This window comes from Prenolepis imparis, unplaced genomic scaffold (genome assembly GCF_030444845.1).
Source record: "Prenolepis imparis isolate NDT839.2.m4 unplaced genomic scaffold, iyPreImpa1.0 SCAF_346, whole genome shotgun sequence".
Lineage (NCBI taxonomy): Eukaryota > Metazoa > Arthropoda > Insecta > Hymenoptera > Formicidae > Prenolepis > Prenolepis imparis.
The window spans coordinates 24,970-34,047 of NW_028141504.1; the positions used below are offsets into that span (position 1 = coordinate 24,970).

The following is a 9,078-nucleotide window of genomic DNA, read 5'->3' on the forward strand; positions in this document are numbered from 1 at the left end:
TAGTGTGGTCGATTAATTTAACTACCCTGTTGATTAATTTACTAGCGATATAAAAATAAAAAACATATTTATATTTTTATTAATTCTTCGAAATTTATCTGATTCGGAATAATTATATAACTTTTATCACAAGAAAACAGAATAATAATAACATAGGCATTAATGTTTAGAAGAAAATTATTGTAATAATGAAATATGTTCTACAATAGTATGAATAAATATATAAAAATTGTTATATATATAGTTTAAGAAAACGGAAAAAATACTTTAGAGACTTTTACGACATTAATTTTTGCGTTATCTTTTTTCGCTTTGCAAAAAATTATTTATGTTCTCTTTTTTATAGGTATATTCTGGTGGACATCGTTCGATATTGCCGTACTCAATCGCCTTTCGGAATTCAGCGATCGTCTTCTCATAGTTAGATTCTGCAGGTAAGCTTCTGTAAAAATACAAATTTTACATACTAATATTCGATATTGCAATTTGATAGCAATACTCAGAGTGCTTTTAAGTTATCCATTAATTCAAGGAGTTCGAATTTTGGACTTTAAATTGTCCGAATCATTCGAGTTTGAAAATATCATTTGATTGAAAAAATTCCAATAAATCGATCTATTTAAGTTGATTTTATTATTGTGTAAAATGATAAATAAATTGAAGCTGTTTACTTTCTACAATAAATACTAATTTTAATCTAAAATTTTTCTTAACATTCGAATTATCCGAAATTTCGAGAGTTATGAAAAAGTGAAAAGATATTAATTAATTTAAATAAATTTTTTGGATTTATATTCATGAATAACAATTCTTCCGCACTGTCATGTGCATCAAAAATGCACTTTCCAAAATTTTCGATCCATTTTATTAATCATAAATACATTAAGATCACAAATTATTAGTATGTGAGAAAAGCCGATATATGAATATTATAATAGTGCAGAGATAATATTCAGATACAAAATAATTTAAGTACCGCACAATTTTCGATCTGAATTTTCCATTGTTTATTAAAATTTCATTGGTTATTTAGTGCTTTTATAAAATGTAAAGCGTGGTACTGAATATCTAACTTATTAAAATATGCTTTTTTTTAATAAATGTTTTTTGAATAATTTATATACTTACTGCGGCATCAATTTCATTGTTTGCAAGAGCATTTCCGCCGCGCCGAGATACTCTCTCGCTATGTGTGGTTCTTCGCAAGCTGCTCTGTATAAACAGGTATCACCGATTAGATATCCCAGAGCTAGCGAGAGTTCACCCTCTGACACAATATTTTCTGAAAAGTGATTACCTTAATTATATATAATTCTTAATTATAACATATACATGCGTATACAAACTTTTATTTCGTTGAACTTTTAAAAAGCGCGATGAAACATTAATTATTCTCTCATACAGTCGATTTTTGTCAATGCAATTAAAGGACGTATGAATGAACGTTAACGAACTCTGAAATTACCTTCCTCCAATTCACGTCCTTTGTAGCCGTGCTGTCCTATATAGCCGGCGCCAAATACAACCGCTTTGAGCACCAAAAGAAGTAGCAGATTTGAAAGATTTAAATTGAGCACCTGCAAGATTATTTAATATCATTCTAGTTCAATTAAAAAAAATTTTATAGCATTCTGATAAAATAACTTTAATTGAAGTAGATAATGTTCAAGTAAAATCTATATGTAGAAAAATACACTCTTACACATAAAATTATATATAATTATATATCAATTTTATACATATATCTATATATGTGTATTATATATAGTAATTATATATAATATAAAATATATGTAATAAAATATATGTAATAAATATATATAAATACAATAAAAATATAAATGTATAAAAGTATTAAAAAGAATATTAAATATACAATACATAATATTATATATAATACATATATGTATTATATATCATTTATTATTTATTATATTATCTATTATATTATTACTAGCGTTTCGGACCGCGCTTCGCGCGGTCCTCAAAGCTTTTATAATTCGGACCACGCTTCGCGCGGTTCTCATAAAACCTGATTTAACACAAAAGATTAATTGTTCTGTCTGTATTACCGCGAACTACTTCCATATTTTTGGACCGATTTTCACGAAATTTATATCAAATGTTGCAAATTTTTCGAAGATGACTACTATTATTTTTTTTTCACTCCCTGATATTGTATTTTGCGTCTTGTTTTGCATAAACTTAAATATTTATAATTAAAATTTTGTTTGCTTATATTAATTTTTTGTTATTTTAATTTCCACACAATTTAATATGTTTTAAATCTGAAACATTAGTTTAGTAAATATATATACATACAAATTTTTTTTTTTATTATTTAATTATTATACCAATTTTTTTTCCTTACTCAAATATTTTTTGATTACGTCTAATGTACCCACCGCTAACCCGCTATTATTAGCTCTCATACAATTTCATAATTCTTCAATTTACAAAATTTCTCTGTATATTACATTTTTTGTAAAACATTTTTCACTTCCTTCAATTAGATGTCCTTGATTGCTAAATTCATCAATTTTAATTTTTACACTTTCCCTTTTGGTTGCTCTAGAAAATGCCACATAAAGTTGACCATGAGCAAATACAGGATGTGGCAAATAAATCCCAATTTTTTCTAAACTCTGTCCTTGTGATTTATTTATTGTCATAGCAAATGATACTCGAATAGGAAACTGTCTTCGTTTAAATTTAAATGGCAATTCCAAATCACTTGTAATTAAATCTATCCTTGGAATGATGACAATCTGTCCTCGAGCAGGACCAGTTAGAATCTCCGCATAAATTAGATTATTTTTCAAATTAATTACAATAAATCTTGTTCCATTACAAAGTCCTTTCTTATTTAAATTTCTTAATAGGATTATTATAGCACTGACTTTTATTTTAAGTCGATGAACTGGCATTCCAGAAGGTGTCAGAGAGTTAAAAAACTCAGTTGGAAAATTTAATTGCTCCTGTGGATCATCACTTACAATAAAGTCAATTGAGAGATATTCCTTTTCCTCTCCTTCCATTTGACAAAGGATTGTGTCATTAATTTTAAAAGTATCCTCATTTTTAGGACAAAGTATCGCTCGATCTGGATTTTCTCTAATCCGTTCCATGGTGATTCTATCACCAAAAATTTCATTAATAAGAGATTCTTTTGATATAAAATCTTTGGGGATTTCAATTGTATCGAGATGTAGTCCATCCGTATTTGATAATTTACCACCTCCGAGTTGCATTAGCCAATTTGAAAATTCTTTTTCTTCCGCAGTTCTCATATTTTGTTTTAATTTAACTTGAGTTACGTTCCTCCATATAGGATTGTATTTTACAATCGATTCAATTATAGCTGCTTTTTGTGCATGAGGCACTACTGGGAGATTTTGTCTGAAATCTCCTGCAAATAAAATTACTTTTCCTCCAAATGGTCGAGGATTCTTCATCAAATCCTTTAAAAGTTTATCAACTGCTGTCCAACAGTCATGCTCACTTCATCCCATATGATTAATTTGGCATTAATCAATTCTCGTGCACCTTGAGAATTTCCTCTAATATTTGATTTAGCTCCATCATCAATTGGGATTGAAAGCTTAAACAGAGAGTGATAAGTTCTTCCTCCTTTCAGAAGTGTGGCTGCAATTCCAGTTGAAGCACATGGAAGAATTATTTCGTTTCTTCCTCGAATAACACTTAAAAATGTGTTAAATAGGTATGTTTTACCACTTCCAGCAAACCCGTCAATAAAAAATAACCTCTGAGTTTCATTTTCATTTTCAATTGCTCGCATGACTATATCGTACACGTGCTTTTGCTCAGCATTTAGTGTCGATAATAAATAATCACCACGTATTCTTTCTTCATCCACATTATACTCTGTTACGTAAATATTTATTGGAGTTGGATTTGGCAATTGGAAGTTCTCACAGTTACTTCCATTATTTATCAGAATTCCTTGTATATGGTTTAAAGCCATATTTTCAGGATTTACAACATTGTTATGTACAAAGTCCTCAATCATGAAATCTTTATATTTATTCCAAATAGTTGGTACATCTGTTGGAGTTCCAAAGATGCAAATGTAAGCAAATAATTCTCGAAGTTGTGCAGGCATATTCGATTCTGTTGCTTCTTCCAGCGTTTTTCCCCAAAGATTATCAGTTTCTACCAAGTTTTTTGCAATTGCTGCATCTTTAAATGTATTATAAAGAACTCCATTTACAGTTCTCAAATTTTCAAAACATTTAGCTCCAGTCACATGTAGTAGAAGAAGACGGAGATAAAATCTCTCAATATCTTTTATGCTTACTGTATAGAGTCTTGAAATTATTTTTTCACCACCTTTTTTGCGTGGCTTCCACTTAGTTTCTTTTTTATCATATACATAATGATAAGGAATATCTGTGTAAATAAAATTCACTGCATTTTCATCAGATTGATTTAATTTGAACCATGCAGCCAGCGTAGTATCTCGAGTGAGCTCTCTCTGAGCAGCTTGCTCTTCATTTCCTGCTCGAAAATAAATTTGACGATTAGGCAAATGAACTGCCAATCTGATTACTGTATGAGACCTCATAAACAGATCGTATCCGTTCAGTCTCCACATTGCTTCTGGAGCACTAATATATCTTGCATCCAGGAATGAGTTAATTTCATCTATTTTAATTAGCCTTGTGCCATCTCGTGCTTGCACTTCAATCGCAGCACAGTCAAATCCTTTATGAATATATTTATATAAGTATTTTACGCTCTTCACCGATGAACATATTTCCAAATTGATATGTCGATCATATTTCATGAAATATGGTGGATTAAATATGGTGAATATGGCACCACCCATCGATTATCAACTTCTTTGCCTCTAACGATGTATTTTTTACCAAAATTCCTTCGTTGACACATAGGATATCCATTCACATTAGCATTAGGTTCTTCACGAAACTCTTTTGGAAAACCTTTTGAACATTTTCCATCGTCTCCAGTGCAAGGATATCTGTGGGAGGAATCTCCACAAGGACCATGAATCATGTGCTTCAAAATTTTTACATTAAGTTCTAAATATCTTCATCAGGGATTTCAGCCCATACCATCATGTCAATAACTTCTTGAAGTCGGGGCTTATCTTCATCACTCAACATTGCAAGTAAATGCAAATGTGGAAGTCCTCTTTTTTGAAATTCAATCACACCTGCATAAGCAATTATATTTCCAAAAATTTTATTATGAATTAGATCATTTAAAATCTCTTTGACATCCAAGTTAAATGTTTTAGCGACCAAATCTGGTCGAAATTCTATTAAACATCCATCAAGATTATCCTTAATTTCTGGGCATTGAGAATTGCAAGTCATTGTAAGAAAAATATCTGGTTTACCAAACTTTCTTACCAAAGACATAGCATCTTGGTACCTTTCTTGCATGTTTCTTGGACTGCCCATAAATGAAGATGGTAATATCACAGGTATACCAGCTGTAATTCCTTCATTTTGTGCTCGATTATCTAGGTGATCCATTAATCCCGAATAAAGTTCTGCTCTTAATTAAGGTTGATTTAATTTAATATAATTAAGCCTATTTGCTTCAGTTTTCATATAGGCATCAAGTATAAATTGACATCTCAATTTGCCTGCCTTTTTAAATTGACTAAATTCTAATCTTGGTGCTAACAGGTGACCATAATAATCCATTTGAGTTACTTTGAATTCTGGATATTTAGAATTATATGATTTAAGTTCTGAATGCCATCCATCGTTACCATATGGATATAACAAAGGATAACACATTGGGTCACACCTTTTGTCTAGAATTGATATTTGTTGAACATCGTTCGAATTTTTATTATAAATCCGAACGTCTCTTTCAAATGGAGGCTCACCATCTACATTCTTAAAGACCACAGCTATTTCATTTGCTTGTGGAGCATTGTATCTTCTTTGATCTTGTTGAGGATTTTTTCTAAAGGACAACATTAAATTTATGGTTTTATTTCCTATCGGATTAAGATCTTGTTCAACTTGACGCATCATCTTGAATGTTTTTGCAAATTCATTGCATTGAACCATAAAACTTGACAACTCTTTCATTATTTCTGAATCACACTCCTTATTAGCTTTGTTATTCATTCTATGATTTACAGCTTCTTCTGTATCTAAAAAGTAAAGCTGTGCAAATCGCGGAGCTTGCCCATCCGCTGGGCGCATTGCTGTTGAAGTTAAATGATGATATTGCCCATGAATCTTTAAGCAATAAGGAGCATTGTTCACAACATCCAATGGATTTCTATTTCCCGGCGCACCCATTGAAGCCATAGCTAAAGCACTATTATATGAACGAATATTATTTAAGAAATTTTTTGAAGCAAAATCATTTCCAATGTATAATTTTTTTATAAAATCAGGACAATTTATTGGCTTTAATTTAAGCTTGCCTTTTTGACAACATTATGTGAATTTTCCATCTTTAGATTTTTCACATGCAAAGTTTAATGATTTGCAAAATTGACATTCTACATTCATTTGCCCAAGTGTATGAACTGGTACATTTATTTCATCGTCCTTGGCAATTAACGCAATGTGATAATTTAATTGTCTAGCTTTGTGCCTTCCCTGAGCATGTCTCTGGGCATCACTTTCGAGTCGCTTAGTCTTTTTGTCATTATTTTCATCATTCCTTTGCTGAGCATGTCTCTGAGCATCAGCTTCGAGTCTTTGAAACCTTTCTTCCGAACTCTCAATTTTTCGCATTTGTCGTGAGCGCCTACCATCGCGACTCACTATACAAATTTCCGCGTTTTCTCTTTTGAGGCATAATTATCTGCGTCGTACCGTATATACGTAGATATATTACATTAAATATTATATAACAATACGTAATTTTAATATATATTTAATAAATAATTTAAATTATCTTATGAAGCTTATAAAGCAATAATATAGTTCAAATTTAATGTGATTTAATATAAATAAATAACTGATTGATTAATCCTAAGTTAAATTTAAATTTTTTCAAATATTGCATAATTTTACATAAAAAAATAATTATATCTATAGATATTATATAGATATTATATAAATAAGTACCGTTTGTCTTTCAGTATGACTGCGAACTATTTATTCATTAATTTATTGATTTTCTTGAATTATCTTTTCTTTCTCGTACTTATTCTGCTTTATATTAATTTTTTATATAGGAGCAAAGCAGCCTTTTTTTATAAGCGCACAGCAGCACTGTATATGTAGATTACATCCGTTTTCTTACAGGCGCACAATTTAATGTGATTTAATATAAATAAATAACTGATTGATTAATCCTAAGTTAAATTTAAATTTTTTCAAATATTGCATAATTTTACATAAAAAAATAATTATATCTATAGATATTATATAGATATTATATAAATAAGTACCGTTTGTCTTTTAGTATGACTGCGAAATATTTATTCATTATTTTATTGATTTTCTTGAATTATCTTTTCTTTCTCGTACTTATTCTGCTTTATATTAATTTTTTGTATAGGAGCAAAGCAGCCTTTTTTATAAGCGCACAGCAGCACTGTATCTGTAGATTACATCCGTTTTCTTACAGGCGCACAGCAACCTTTTTTTATAGGGCATAGCAGCCTTTTTTTACAGGCGCAAAGCAGCCTTTTTTACAGGCGCACAGCAGTCTTTTTAACAGGCGCACAGCAGCCTTTTTAACAGGCGCACAGCAGCCTTTTTTTATAGGCGCACAGCAACCTATTTTATAGGCGCACAGCAGCCTATTTTATAGGCGCACAGCAACCTTTTTGTATAATTTAATTTAATTTAGAATATCTGATAAAGGCGCACAGCAGCCTTTTTTATAAGCGTACAGCAGCCTTTTTGTATAATTTAATTTATTTTTGAACATCTGCTAATTTTTTTTATATAACAAAAATTTAATAAAAGTGTAATTATTAAAAAATATTAATTACAAATATTTAAACACATTTATGCAATACACATTTATACAAAATATCTATATATAACTATGTAAATAATGTACCGTCTCTCCTTTCACTCTCCTTCTTCAACGTTATAACTTCGTCTATTACTAACTCTTCTTTCTTAAATTTTTACGCCTTTTACTTTTTCTTCTCCTCCTTTATTATACTAATTTCATTTATTATAACGTTTTCTATTTCATTCCATCTATCCATGATGACATTTAACGTGATTTAAAGTGAAACCAGCAACTTACAACCAACAGTTAATTTTTGAAAAATGTGTACGTGTGTTTGTATGTGTGTTTAATTTTGATCCCCAATATTTTTATTATACGCATATATCTTCAACTTTTTCTTTTTGAGCTAATATCCGACGTATCGCTTATAACGACATATCGTATATAATAAAATAATAAAAAAAATGTTTAAAGAGACAAAAAGGAGCAGTGAAAATTCTTGCAATTCAAGTCAGCATAATGTAAGTTTAAATTTTCTAGAAATAGAATGAGAGAGAGAGAGGAATTACAGAATGAAATAGAGAGAATGACATGAAATGAAAGAATAAGAGATAAAATTTAGAATTTGATATTCGATTTGCAACGAAGAAAGAATTTTCTTAAAATTTGTGAGCGCCCAAAACGAATGTAGCCTAAGAGAGAGAGAAAGAGAGAGAGAGTGAGAGAGAGAGTGAGTGAGAGGCAGAAAATTAGGTTAAGAGATAAAGAAAGGTGTGTGTATGTGTGTGTGTGTGTGTGTGTTTGTGTATGTGTGTGTTTGTTTAAGAGAGAGAGAGAGAGAGAGAGAGAGAGAGAGAGAGAGAGAGAGAGAGAGAGAGAGAGAGAAGTCTGGATTATTAATCTAATATATAACTTTTTTTTTAGGTTGACATCATTAGTGGAGATGCTCTTACTGCCGAAAATGATTTATTAAAAATGAAACTGCAAGAGTTGCAGCATCAACTGGCCGACGCTTTGGCCAAGCAACTACCACTACAAACTGTGGTTAACAATTCACAGCCTGCAGTGGTGGATGCTGAAAATGAACAGCCTGACGATCCACAGCCTGATAATCCTCAGCCTAACAATCCACAGCCTGCAGAAATA

General features: G+C 30.5%; 1 protein-coding gene and 1 long non-coding RNA gene across 2 annotated transcripts; one reads left to right on the plus strand and one right to left on the minus strand.

Annotated features, from left to right (window-relative positions):
- Nucleotides 1-208: 208 nt before the first annotated feature.
- LOC145948356 (uncharacterized) lies at nt 209-5,494 on the minus strand. The gene is made up of 4 exons (XM_083058060.1): nt 5,477-5,494; nt 1,466-1,577; nt 1,129-1,282; nt 209-442 (listed from the first exon to the last, which is right to left on the minus strand). Exons 1-4 carry the CDS (start codon nt 5,492-5,494, stop codon nt 298-300), a joined length of 429 nt encoding a protein of 142 aa, XP_082914186.1. The 3' UTR covers nt 209-297.
- A 2,661-nt stretch (nt 5,495-8,155) lies between these two features.
- Nucleotides 8,156-9,069, plus strand: LOC145948357 (uncharacterized; the record flags this gene model as incomplete). Its single annotated transcript, XR_014427340.1, has 2 exons — nt 8,156-8,453; nt 8,857-9,069. It is a non-coding gene; the product is annotated as an uncharacterized LOC145948357 (long non-coding RNA).
- Between the last annotated feature and the right edge of the window lie 9 nt (nt 9,070-9,078).

Coding starts and splice junctions, on each gene's coding strand:
- LOC145948356 (XM_083058060.1), bottom strand. Junction 1,283..1,465: donor AGGACGTGAATTGGAGGAAG/GTAATTTCAGAG, acceptor ATCACTTTTCAG/AAAATATTGTGTCAGAGGGT. Junction 443..1,128: donor ACAATGAAATTGATGCCGCA/GTAAGTATATAA, acceptor GTATTTTTACAG/AAGCTTACCTGCAGAATCTA.